The following is a 14,008-nucleotide window of genomic DNA, read 5'->3' as shown; positions in this document are numbered from 1 at the left end:
GAGAGAGAGAGAGAGAGAGAGAGAGAGAGAGAGAGAGAGAGAGAATAAAAATAGAATAAAATAGTACATAAAACATCTATTAAATTAAAAAAAATTATAAAATTTTAGATGAAGTGAAAGTAGACCCTTTCTACACTTTCAAATTTTTGTTCACAAAGACAATCAAATGTTTTGTTGTATAACTTCTTCACAGGGTGTATGTGTATTAGGCTTACGCTGTGTGCCAGCGTCATAAACAAAACAAACAGAAAAAATTGGCGAATCACAGTTATTTGAATGACAATTCAGCATCAGCCAAAATGTCAGGGTCGTGACAGCTCAAGCAGCGATGACTCACCTGTGTCTTGCCCAGCAGCTTATATGCCAGTTGAACTTTGGTGTAGTGAGAAACATCAAAGTGCTTGCAGGTTTTGGACAGCGCCACATCTAGCTGTTCCTGCATAAACGAGCATGAAATCAGCAAGATCGGCAAAGGAAGTTCAATGGTATAATTTGAGTGCATATGGAAAGCAGAAAGAACTTAGAAGCCTCATTTTATGGTGATGAAATGTACAATTACCACAAATGAATGAGGGACATAATAATCAATGGTTTAAATCACTGATGATACTGAACGCACAACTTCATTTTGAGCTCAAAGATAAGCATTCGCATTCTTAATGGGTTGAGACGTGCGCTGCTACAGAAATAGAAAAGTGGCGTGAATCATTGTAATTTTGGTAGCAGAGCTCTGCGTTGGCACAGGCGCGGTGCTATTCGCTAATGCATGTGATGAGACGGCAAACGAGATAAAAAAAGACGGGGAGGAAGGGAAAAGAGAGTGAGAGACCGATATTAAAAGAGAAACATGAAAGAATAGGGAAAAAAGAGCAAGTCAATGAGTAAAGGAGTTGTATGCGAGCCTGGACGCCATCCAATTACATTTGCCACACAGAAATCTCTGCATAATATAGCAGATAACACAAACAGCAATGCTTGAGACACTCTGTGTGTGTGTTTGTGGCTATGCGTGTTTTGTGGCGGTATAAGCTTGAACGAAGCTACCAAGTCCTGAAAGACAGCAATTTATTTAATAAAACACAGTCCATCTGCCTCTGGGCCTGAGAGACCAAATGCTGGCAGACTGACACCCTGGGCGCCACTGTTAGACGTACAAACGCATGGTCAAGTGTTCCTTCCGATCTGTTTAATTCATATAATGTTGAAGCACTACATCAGGGCAACTGCTGTTGTTAAATCTGTCAAGGGTGCGTGAGTGTTTCTGAAGAGAATAGGGTGATCTGAGATTGAATGCCTGATTCAATGAAGGAGAAGGTCACCATCCTAGATTCTTGTCCTTTGCCTAAGGACAACAACAAAAAAGTCACATACCTCGATTTGCTCCAGAGTGTCTTGCAGTTTGGAATTCAACTCACTGAGGAAAAAAAAAAAAAAAGAGACAAGGGTGGCAAACGGTGAATAGGAATACAAAACAACAGAAATGTCGGTTCATTGTGAAGCACACGTAACCATTGTATTCTGTTTGCAGGGTAACACAAACCACCAAAAACATTACAGCAACATGTTGGAGGCAAAAACAGCTAGCTTTCTCTGAGAAATGGGCCGTTAGAATGATAGAAAGGGAGAGAGAGAGAGAGAGAGCACTAAACAACACAAAACCTGCCTCACAGACAGTGACATTTCTGTGGAAAAACAGGCACTGACATTTGAAAAACAGGGGTGTATTTTTACCGAGCATGGCTTCTTGCTTATCTTGTGCAGCTGGAACAAGACTGATGTGTGTTGTTAGTGTCGAGAGGATGGTGCTAAACTAGTCAGTGGGTTTTCTGAATGAGGGAGGAAAAAAATGACTAGTCTGTCTTACGAAGGCCATGAATAATAAGGCTGATTTAGGGTCACGTCAATCACGCACCAATCAGTCGTCTTTCTTAGGGAACTCAACAGTGAAGCTGTCTTTCCACTATCTCCAACATTCATGAACGATTGTCGCATTTCGTCCCTAATGGAAGTCGCACAGAAGTTTCAGATTGGACGTTATCCTCTGTGTATTCATCATGGTAAAATTAATCATGTATATATGAATTTATCCACACAAAATAAATGACCGCCATATTTGTTTGAAATACACTCATAGTAGGTTTTCTATAGCTTATCAATGTAAATAATTACGTAATGGCAATAAAATGTTATCTGGACATAACTATTCATAAGCACCAACTTTACAGAAACAATGATTAGGATTAGAGAAAAAATACTCACATTAGGTTTTCATTTAAATACATGTCTAAATGTATGCCTTTAAAGCACTGCCAGTAAAAATACTAAAGCTAAAACAAAATTTAGAGTAAAAAAAATCTGACCCATCTGATCCCATTAGTGTCTAAAAAAAGCAAACCTTTGGGCCGCTATGAGCAGCAACTTTGCCGGTGGCCACGCATAATCATGATCTGACAATTAAGAACAACTGTATTTTATTTCACAAGCTAACTCAGCTTGACATGAGGTATAGCCTGGCCCCTCTGGGCCAGTGTTGTTGAAAGATTAGATGGAATGCATAAAACTTTAATTAAACTGCCTCTTCCTTTTCCTCATGCTTCTCTTTGAAGGCACTGGATGCAAAAAGAGGTGTTCCAGAAAACAGTTTTTATAAATGCTCTAATTTTGCCACATTGCATGATTCCTGGCATGAGGAACCACATACGTATAACACCGCCCGGCTGGTGCGCAAAAACAGGAGGTGTTTTAATATGGAACAATCCATTTGTGTTGTTATAAAAAATACCGGCAGGAGAGAATGTGACCTTTTAATGAAAAGACTGATTCCTTCAGACAAATGATTTTGAGTGCTGATGTCCAGGACGAGTTTTTGCAAAGGCTGATGGGAGGATGCAGAAGTCCTTTAGTCTGCCTCAATCATCACAATGGGCTCTGACTCAACGTGGGACCCCTTTTTCCTTTAGGGCCCTCAGAGTAAACCCAGCATCACGTCGAGCTGATCAATTACTTCCGACTCGCAGCTCGTCACCACTGTGCCTCTCTGAGCCTCACCGCTTCCTTCGGGAAGGCCATGCAAAATCACATTTTAATGAGCTTTCACGACAGGATCCATTGCACAATAAAAACATTTCCATTCAAACGGTCTCTTATCATTATCATGCCATTAGGCAAGAAAGCGCAGAGAGGAAAGACCAATACTTTTTTTTCCCCCATTTCAGTTTCGGAACATAAATCCTTTGCTAATAGCATGGGGCCAATGGTGTTAGATGTGATTAAATTAAAGGATGTAGCTGGATTTGTGGGTAGTGTTTTTAAAAGTTGAGTGTGCTGGGCTGTAAAACCACACCGCTGGGCACTTTTGCGGTGTCTCTCTCCAATTAACTCCGCTTTCTTGCACCTGAGTGAACAGACAACTGAAGTATCCATTACTGGTAGAATAAGTGCTGGTATATAGTCTATAACTAGCTGCAGGAAAGAAATTACTTGAAAAAGTGTCAAAGATGTCCTCAAAATCCAAAACATGTTTATCTGTGAAAGTCTGCAAACTGAAGAAGTTTTTAAGATGAAGCAACATGAGAATCACAATTTCTTCATGTTGCAACAGCACATAGTTCATGCCAAGAAAGCAACTGATGGACATCTGCTTTGACTTTAAAGCTGTCATTTCACGAGAAACAAAATTTCCCTTGATCTTTTGAGATAGGTGTTTGACGTAGGAACACATACTGTAACCATCAGAACTTTAAACTTCCCATCCAAAAAAAGCAACTGGTTCTGAACTTCTTCAACTGTCTAGCATTAGATAAATAAATTAAATATATATCTGTACATGTAAAAAGTAATCCGGACTAGGGCTGTGCGATTTGGGGAAAATATCTAATTGCAATATTTTTGACTAATATTGCGATTGCGATTTTAAATTTGCAAAGTCAAGCTTCAGCTCAATATTGTCAATAATGTGCAGCACAGTATGAGTATCGTTATCCTGCTGAAACAAACAACAACAACAAACAAAAAAACAATAGAAACCATCACAGAAATTCTTACAGTTTCCATAAAAACCATTACAAAATTCCTTTTTGTTTTGGGCATTATTCCAATAGGAATTGCTGTTGTTCTATTGGTTATCTATTGGTTATCTGCTAGATTACATCCCACCAACAGAATGCATCAAATACCAGTAGACACCATTATAGTTTACATTAAAACCAATGCAATTCCCATCATAACCCTTAAATCCATTACATATTCTGTTGTGTTTTGGGAGGGGTTCTACTGGTTTTTTGTTTGTTTGTTTTCTGCAGGGAAGGTTATAATGGTATTACTACTTTTACAGAATTACTGAATTTCACAGGAAAGATTTGTTTATTTTTTTATAAATAACTGTATTTCTTTAGTCAATTATTAAAGTATTACATGTTACGCGGGCTGATTCATTAATTTTTAAGTATTTGGGATTTTAAGAACAAGTGGGAAATGTGCTGAATGTTTCATTTCCATCCATCCATCCATCTTCTTCCACTTATCCGGGGCCGGGTCGCGGGGGCAGCAGTCTAAGCAGGGATGCCCAGACTTCTCTCTCCCTAGACACTTCCTCCAGCTCTTCCGGGGGGACACCGAGGCGTTCCCAGGCCAGCCGGGAGACATAGTCTCTCCAGCGTGTCCTAGGTCTTCCCCGGGGTCTCCTCCCAGTGGGACGCGCCTGTTTCATTTCATCCAAGTGAAATTAGCAAACTGTTAAGACTTAATTTACATTCGTTTTAAACGTGGAGCCAGGCGCGAGTTGACAGAGGTTGCGCGCGTGCGTCAGGCATCGTCCATATTACCAGATGCGCTCGTGAGAGACTTGCGGAGCAGAACCGGGCGCGAGACCGTGAGTATAAAGAGCATTACGAGACAGGCTGCGTGTAAACGGCTTGTCCGTGAGACGCCGGAGACGCGCAGAGCGGAGCGACTATGAGAAGCATTCAGAGACACAGGCTGTGTGTGCGGTCTTCTGAATTAGCGAACATGCATTATAAACTTATTTCAAATTAATCTGTTGGGGAGATAAAATGTGTAAGATAAGGTTCATGTAGCCTACTAATAAAAACATCTAAAAATGTATCTTTTATTTTCCAGTACTGAAAGCAGAACCGATAAGGGAGCTCTTGATATGCGTTGTGACACAGCTCTTGCAAATTACCTTTTTTGTTCATTGTCTGTCATTTCGAAGCTGAAGTTACGCACGTTTTTCTTTAGTTTTAACTTTCATCTGACCCTTTTTAAATGGTGGGCGTTTACGCAGTTGGCTAGAGCAGTGCTGATTGGGGAGAACGGAGGTGCGCTCACTCTATTGGTTAATAAGACTGTCACTCAAGGCTGACAGTCATGCATGTGCTCTGGATCAGAGTAAAATCGCGTCCACATCGCAGGTTTTGCGATTAGCAAATCGCAACGTCTCAAATCGCGATTCGATTTCGATTAATCGCACAGCCCTAATCCGGACCATAAGAACTTGGCCCAGGCTTTGCAAAAAAGGTTGCTGCTAAATAATAGGGTAATTAAGAACTACACTGAATGCAAAATCAAACCTGGTTCCCATGTGAATTGGGCATATAAAAGCAAAACACAGCATTCAGTTCTAGAAATATGATAAAGTACAGAAAATAGTTATGTTTTGGTGGCAGATAAAACACAAACACTGTTCAAAATATTAGGGTCTTTCTTTTTTACATCAAAGTCTCTTATGCTTATCAATGCTGCATTTATTTAGTCAAAAACACAGTAACATTTTTAATAATCGCAAAATATTACAATTAAATTTTTATTTCTTTTTACATATTTTAAAATGCAAAGCTGAATTTTGAGAAGCCTTTACACCAGTCTTAGTTTCGCATCCTTCAGAAATCATTCTAATATGATGATTTGACGCTCAAGTCACATTTCTTCCTATCAATTTAATGCTGAAAAGTCATGCTGCTTAATATTTTTGCAGAAGCACATTACATTTTTCACATGACATTCTTCAGAACTCTTTCATAAAGTTCAAAAGAACAGCATTTATTTGAAGTACGCTTTTTATAATGAAAACATCTTTACTGTGACTTTATTAATTTATTATAAATGTAGGAGGTGGTGATGGCGCAGTGGATAAGACACATGCCTTTGGTGTGAGAGACCCGGGTTCGAATCCACTGTGAGACACCAATGTGTCCCTGAGCAAGACACTTAACCCCTAGTTGCTCCAGAGGCGTGCGACCTCTGACATATATAGCAATTGTAAGTCGCTTTGGATAAAAGCGTCAGCTAAATGAATAAATGTTAAATTTTAAATGTTATTCATTTAAAAAAAAATTTAACCCCAAACTTTTGAAGGTAGTGTACTGTAAGTGCAGCTCAAAAACAATTCAAAATATGAGACACCTTTGCATTTTATACTGTCCAAATTCAGCTGATACATGTGGATTGTAGGGATGCAACGATAACATTTTTAACGATAACAATCCTGAAAATTCTGAGTATCTGCCGATACCGATCTAATTCGATACCAGCACAGTTTTTCTTTTTTAAATCGATGTAGAATTTCTATACTTCTGTTTGTGTTAAACAATCTACTACATATAGATAACTTCATTTTAATGAAAAATAACAAATGAAAAAATATATAATCATAATCTATGACAAAAATACAATTATAAACTTGGTTTATAGTACAGCAAAAGATACTCTAGAAAAATCATGGAGGCACAATTTTATAAAACCTAGTGAAACATTTTTATTTACAAATAAAAGTGAATAAGTGTAGGACTAATCTGGTGAAATTATACACATTGCTCTTTGAATTGTTGTAAAATACATTCATGAAAAAACAATCAAATACATTTATATATAAATATATAGGCTACTATAAAATTAAAAGACATTTCTTTTAAATCTATAGCACAGTAATGAAGGCAGCAACATATGATAGATAGGACAGAACAGGAAAGACTGTTAATAATCTTTCATTGCGCAAAAGTGTTATAATAAGTAAGGCTCCAATATAGAGAGCAATATAAAGCGCTTATGCGCATCCCGTGCACAGAATGATGCGCTTGAAGTGACACGGTGTCACAGCGCGCAGCTCTCTGAGTCTGCATAGAAACGTTCAAAGTACAAAGGGAAGAGATATTGATGCGTAGTGTATTAAATCTGTGCGCAAGTTTATTAAGCCTTTTCTTTTAATAAAAAAAAAAGTTTTAAACCTCAGTAACTGTGCACTCTTGAAGAGAGTTTGACTGTAGTAACCGAACGCGACACGCAGTTTGATTGCTGAATGGAGGATGACAGACAGCCGCGGCGGAGAGAAGAGTTTAGCTGAACTTGAATTTAAAGACTTAAATATTCATCTGTACCTCAGATTAAACTATGGAACAGCTTCAGAACACTTGAAATATCGTGCACGAAAACTTTATGGTGCTTTATAATGTTTTTGTGCCTTTCGTGGGGCTCAACAATAACACAATAGTATACGCACAATATCGGATTTGGATCGGTCTCATTTGACTGATACCCGATCCGCAGAAAATGACCGTATCGGAGTCGATACCGATCCTGAGTATCGGATTGATGCATCCCTAGTGGATTGTTTCCAAAACCCCAGAAAACCGGTTTTGAATATTTGAAGGTCAGTTAGCAGGCACTTTGACAAGCACACCAACAGCAATCCAGCTTTTGACAGTCTCCCCACAGACTGTATGAGTCATTTTGCAACTGCTTGCGTTCACAAATCAGTGGGTATTCTTCTTTATGGTATCCATGTCAATTCTCATTCTCCGTAGGTCTGTTAAAACATTTGCATTTTAAAAAGCACAGAGAAACACAGATCTTAAATCTGAGTATAATAAAATCTTAGAATTTCAATCTCAAAGGCAAGAAATAAAGTTTTACTTTAGAAGTAAGGAAATAACCAAGTGACATTTCTCTCCGTGATATTGACCGCAGGTATTCCTAGACTCAGACATGGAGTTCGTTCCTTCTGAAACTCCTGTGCTCAGATTCAAGGAGCATTCTCCCACAGTGACATCAATACCTGCCCGCACAAACGCCTGACAGCTTAGAATCTCAATGCATCCAATTATACATCTTATCAATTTTCCCTACAGGGATCGGAATGAGCAAACCACAGTACTATCAGTATAAAAATCGTGAGATTCCATCAAACATGCTTTTATTAACAAGGGCTTTGGCTCTTGAATAGTACTCCACTCTCCTGAAAGAGTGCTCTGAATTGTAAAACAGGTGGATGAATTTGCAGTCAAAAGGAATGTTTTAGTGGTTCAACTGGCAGTGGTTCAATCCAGATGCGCACAGCCTTATTAAAGTCAAAGGACATAACCTGCAACAAAGTTTAAGAGGAGAGACGAAGATTTGTAGTTGAATCCTGACCAAAGAGGCCTACAACACCTGAAAATCTCTGTAAGTTTAATACAGAGTTTAATAAGTTTAAGCCAATCATCTGAGCCAAAAATGCCAAGTGAACAATAACAAGTCAGTACCATACTTTTAACAGCCTTCCAATTAGGGGTGGGCGATCTTCCCAAAATGTCATATGATCTTATAACGCAAAATCACAATCCACGATGTGAATCGCGATCTTCCCAATTTTGAGAGACTATCGAGAATATCCAGACTGTAACAAGCCTTATTTGCACAGAATAAAAAAACACAGCATCGCATTAAACAATTAGTTGTCAAAATGGCATCCAAATGGCACTGCATCACTGTATGAATTAAATATACATTGATTCTTATTAAAGTTATAAAGTGATTATTACATTAATGGATAACATTAATGACACAGTTTACAGTGAGTCTATTAGACGGCTGCCTCTTTAAAGGGGTCATCGGATGCAAAATTCACTTTTCAAGTTGTTTGAACATAAATGTGTGTTGGAAGTGTGTACACACATCCATCCTATAATGATAAAAATCCACCCAGTGGTTTTTTTTTTTTAAATCCCTATTTTAAAATCCCCTCTCTCAAATCAGGCTGTTCTGAGAGTCCTGCCAGAATGACATAGTTCTGTAAAGGCCCCTCCCACGATAGTTGATTGACAAGACCGTCTTACCTTAGACCCGCCCTGAGTGAACTGAGTGAGCTGTAAACAGTCCGACCGACTCCAGTGCAGGGGAAGACAAGATGTCTCAGATTAAGCGATTTAAATGTTTAGTTGTTGGATGTAATAATGTCATCTACTCCTGACATCTGAGCCCCTGAAGAGGCAGAGGATTAACATTACTTTCGCTTTGAAGTGAATGCGCTGATCATCGATTTACATAAATGCATCTATGTTCGCCCGAATCATTCGTGATCCAGCTTTATCTACAGATAAAGGAGAGTATAAGGGGTTTTATGAATCTTTGCAAATCGCCTTTCCTAATAATGTGCTAGTTAGCCAGTTTCGCGGGTGCTGTTTAGTATGCTCCATAGATATATATACCTAGATGCCTCATTATCGACTGTTTCTATTTGCCGCGATACGCAAGCCATTCGCCATTTTTGGAATGGTCTGCGAATCTTTGAGCACATTGACTGTGTCTACAATAGCAAGTTATAAGCTTGTATATCTTTGAATATTCATTGATTATTATGGTGAATGCGAGATGGCTGATGCGCCAATCTCGTCACTCCATGGAAGTGTAGCAAATAAGCTCAAAGTGAGATGAACATAATCATAATGGGTTGTTATCAATTATATTCATCCTCAGGAATTAACCGCAGCATTAATAGTACAAAAAATTATTTGTTCGTCTGCAGTACGGACAGTTTTAATTGTCTATTGACTCTATTGATAGAGAGAGAGAGAGAGAGAGAGAGAGAGAGAGAGAGAGAGAGAGAGAGAGAGAGAGCTCGTGCGCAAGAGAGTAGAGTGTAATGGCAGGATTTATACATCAGCTAACCACAACCTGTTATGAACCATCAGACAATCACGTCACCTTAATTAAAAGGGGTCGAAGCCTAGAAGCACATCTAAATAGTTAACAAGCAGTTACTTGCACTGGTTTGTTGCATTTGGACCAATCAGACACACAACTATTTGTTATATTTAACAAATAATCTCTTATGCCCCCTCACCTAACCAAAAGGCAAACTATGAGGGTCTGTGGACCCTTCCCCCGAAATGCATCTAACCTAAGAAAGGCAGAACAGGCCTCTGGTTCCATGGCAACCCATCTGATAACACTTGTTTTACTACTCAAAGGAATGTGGGCAGAGCAACTCACTTCATTTCTCTTTAGGAAAGAGACATTATGCCATAAAAATGGACTCATCTCTAATTCATTTATAGAAAAAAAAAAAACTTTCTTTGAATGAACACACATATCTTCAGGTCATTGTGTATATTACTACTGTTCTTGTATATGTTTTTGTGTATTGTATCCTGTTTTATGCACGCTTATGATAGAACACTAGTTAATATTACCTCACTTATACCATGTTTGGTCTATCAATTCGTCTTCGGATGATCTAATTGAGAGTGTATATTATATTTCCATACCTATGCAACATATTAGTGTCCTAAGAATCTTTAGTAGTTTGTGCATTAACCCAGGCATGGGTTCGGAGACAAAGAGTCGTAAAACTTTACCTCCAAAAATTCAGGACTCCATTGGCTATTTAACACCACAGAGGTGTGACCTTTATAGCAGATAAAGCTCTCACATCAGTGACGCCCCTCCAGTCTGTGGTTCTGTTAGATCCTAAGAGGATGAGGAGGATGTGAGCTAGAACTCTTCTGGACCCTTAAGTTTTTGTGCCAGGCCTTGCGGCCTTGACTTTCCTTTCAACCGAGGATCCTTGGATCTCAGCAGATCGCTTTCTTAGCTCTTTTCCCCTTTCTACCTGGGAAGAAACTCCCAATTACCACAGAGCCAGAATAACATCTTTTGGAGCGCATCGCCTTTCAAACCTGGAAGAACTTTCATCCGAGACTGCATCCAGACACTGGTTCAACAACCAAAGGCATTGCAAGTATCGTACATTTAACTAAACGAAACAGAGGTTTAGTATAAGCTATAGAACCCATTATAAATGGCGCTGATGGTTTTATTCAGGGCCCGTATTCATGAAAAATCTTAGTGCTAAGTGTTGCTCCTAGTAACAAAATTCTAAGAAAATTCTTAGAAATGTGGGTGTTTCCTCTTGAAATTAAAGAAAAGATCCTAGTAAAGAAAAAAGTCATTCAGAAAGCATCTTAACCCTTAAAAGAGGTCTTAAGGTCCAAAATTGTTAGGAGTACGGACGAGGACTTTTAAGGGGCTTACGAGTTTCTTTAGCAGCGGAGAAAATGGACGAAACATGAAGAGGGAGAAGAAATGCGTTGCACACAATGCATGACAGTGAGTTAATAAGACGCTACACATTAGATCGTGCAGGGATCATGTTTGTGACCGATCTTATTAGAGACGCGCTAAAATCTCAGACACCGCGCTGAAATGCCATAGCGCCAGAAATGGACGTAATCACTACATTAACATATTTGGTAACTGGAAAAATGCAACTATGCAGCAGTGATGATGTGGGTCTGTTACAGCACTTATTAGGCAATGTATCTGTTAATTTCCTATAAAATACGGTAAGTATGACAGCATGGTAAATAAAAAATAAAGAATATATATACATATATAATATATGTGTGTGTGTGTGTGTGTGAGAAAGAGAGAAAGAGCAAGAGGAAAAATTACGCCTGTAATTTCAAAGTGAAGGCTTATAATATACCCTACTCTTAAAAGCGCTCTTTTATTTCCTTCTTGACAACCAACCAATCACAGTCTCCAAAAGACTGTGTCATTCCTAGCAACGGGGTCGGCCCCGCCTCCTCACTAAGATAAAAGTTTTTGTCTTTTCCTCCCTCAGAGTTGCTCTCAGATTGGTCCTGAATCCCTCTTAAGCTAAGACTCCTAGTTAGAAATGTTTAAGCTAAAATAGGAGCTCTCTAAGAGGATTCTTAGAATCTTTATGAATACGGGCCCAGGTGTTTAACTGACTATTTTCATAACTTCATTCTCTGGTTTCCTGATGGTTTCATCCATCAACTCTCATTTGCCCTTTCCCCATGTATGAGTGATTGTATGTTTGTTAGACTAGTTTGAGTTAGTGTTTAGTTCATAAAAGTTGTGTGCACAAATTACATAAGCTTCTGGTTCTGCCTTGCAAATTAAATGTCTCTTTACGATTTTGACCCTCGCTACATGCTCTAATGCATTAATAGGAAAGTATTTTCTGTGGCCAAGGAATTATCCTTTCTTAGTGTTGATATGAACTTGCACTGAATGTTCGCTGGATGGACAGATCAGTTGATGGCAATTTAATTCTGCTACAGTTATTACTGTCAGCTGATATAAATAATTGTAATTAATCATAATTAATCGTAACTATTTACATACAATTCCCTTTTGAGCTATAATTTGCTACACAGCTCATGATGCTAAGCAGATGTTTGTAAATTAGGGGTGAAATTACAGCCCTTCATTCTCACACATCTGTCCAAATTTCAAGAACCATTCAACCTGACTTGTGAGTAATGCAGAGGCTGACGTCACACTTCCCGCAGACAGACGTTTTCACCTACCTCACTGCTTGTTGGAGACTAATTGCATGAAAAAACATAAGGGAAGGTGGAAAAACAACATGACAAAACACATGGCTGCTACATCCTGAAGAATACATCACTGCCAGAGTGTTAAAACCCCAGTACGCCAAGCCTAAAATGCCTTTGATATTCACTGGGTATCAGAGTAACGCACAAACATATGACAGAGCATATTATGCATCATTACATAAACAAGTAAATGAGGAGGGAGAGCAAGTGGCCAAACAGCTCCATATTGTTCCCAGCTCACATATATCAAAGCTATGCTTTTATAAAGACAGCCTTGTTTCCCAAATGTTCCCGCTGCAGGTCTTATTACTTCTGCTGCAGAAGTGACAGTGCCTTATGGAATGTGGTCTGTCTATCTAGCAATCGATCTATCAAATCTCACCCCTAAGAATTTTAAGGGGCCAGATTGTAAAATTCGACAGGGAAAATGGGACTGATTCCTTTTTTTAAATTACATCTCCTTCATTGCAGGCTTTTGTGGCTGTGCAGCTTTCTGGGTCCAACAACTGAAGCGCACAAACAAGGGCAGAGTCCAAAAATAACACTTGCAATTGGCTAACTGGGAATAAACATTTTGCAAGTCAATAAAATGGAGCTTTTCTCCTTTATTAACTTTATTAGGAAATGCTACATTGCAAGAGTAAAGCTGCAAAATATCTATTCCATTTTCCTCCTCCAAATAGCATTGTGTAAAATAAAATAAAAATACATTGAATCCATGGCATTGGCTACTAATGAAAAAAGATAATAATTACAGCCAGATATGTAGTTATGGCATCTACCAACAGGAATATACTATCCAAACTGACCTCAGTACCTGGATATATGAATATGAAATATGAAAAATTAATTTTCATTCCATTCTTCCTTCAAAAAGAGAGCTTTTAAACAGAAGGAAATCACATTGGGCAGGTTTCCATGCACTTTCATGGATATCAATGTGTGCAGAGCAGGCTGACTGGAGGCTGATCAGATAGCAAAAACGTCCTGTGCCAGCTTAAACAGAGCAGCAATGCAGAGTGACAAAAAGAGAGGGACATCTAAAGACTAGTGAACAACTGCTAGTAGTCTTTACATGAGCGAAACTGACTGCATCCCCCCCTGTCTGTTAGGCCACATCCTAATGAGATTAGTGCGGGTCGTGACATATCAATCACTGGCCAGCAAACAGGTGCATTTGTTCCTCACCCTAATACTCACAGATGAAACTTCACAGCTTAAGTACCATATCCTTCAACACAGATTGCAGACTGTTTTACGCCAAACTGAGAACATCTTGAGCAATAAAAGCGATGTAATGTCATTAGGAAACAGCATGACTACGAATTCATATTGCTATTTTTAGAACACACAATAATTTGTTCCCAAAGGGTTGAAGTGAAAGA

The 14,008-nt window shown here is 38.8% G+C and overlaps 1 protein-coding gene across 3 annotated transcripts in view; it reads right to left on the bottom strand.

The window, feature by feature from the left end:
• The window catches only part of LOC306847063 (syndetin-like), a 118,744-nt gene that overhangs the window by 84,657 nt on the left and 20,079 nt on the right, over window positions 1-14,008 (bottom strand). For all 3 annotated transcript variants that reach the window (XR_013782128.1, XM_079380810.1, XM_079380811.1), the window contains exons 10-11: window positions 1,372-1,414; window positions 338-436 (exon numbers count right to left, since the gene is read on the bottom strand). Coding sequence is in view for 2 of the 3 variants with exons in the window: in XM_079380810.1 (XP_079236936.1) it covers window positions 338-436; window positions 1,372-1,414 (142 nt within the window). In the remaining variant the exon portion in view is untranslated. The remainder of the gene's footprint in view (window positions 1-337; window positions 437-1,371; window positions 1,415-14,008) is intronic.

The sequence above is a fragment of the Barbus barbus genome (assembly GCF_936440315.1).
Source record: "Barbus barbus genome assembly, chromosome: 27".
NCBI lineage: Eukaryota > Metazoa > Chordata > Actinopteri > Cypriniformes > Cyprinidae > Barbus > Barbus barbus.
The sequence above is the reverse complement of the archived record's forward strand: the minus strand, read 5'-3'. Positions and strand labels throughout refer to the sequence as shown.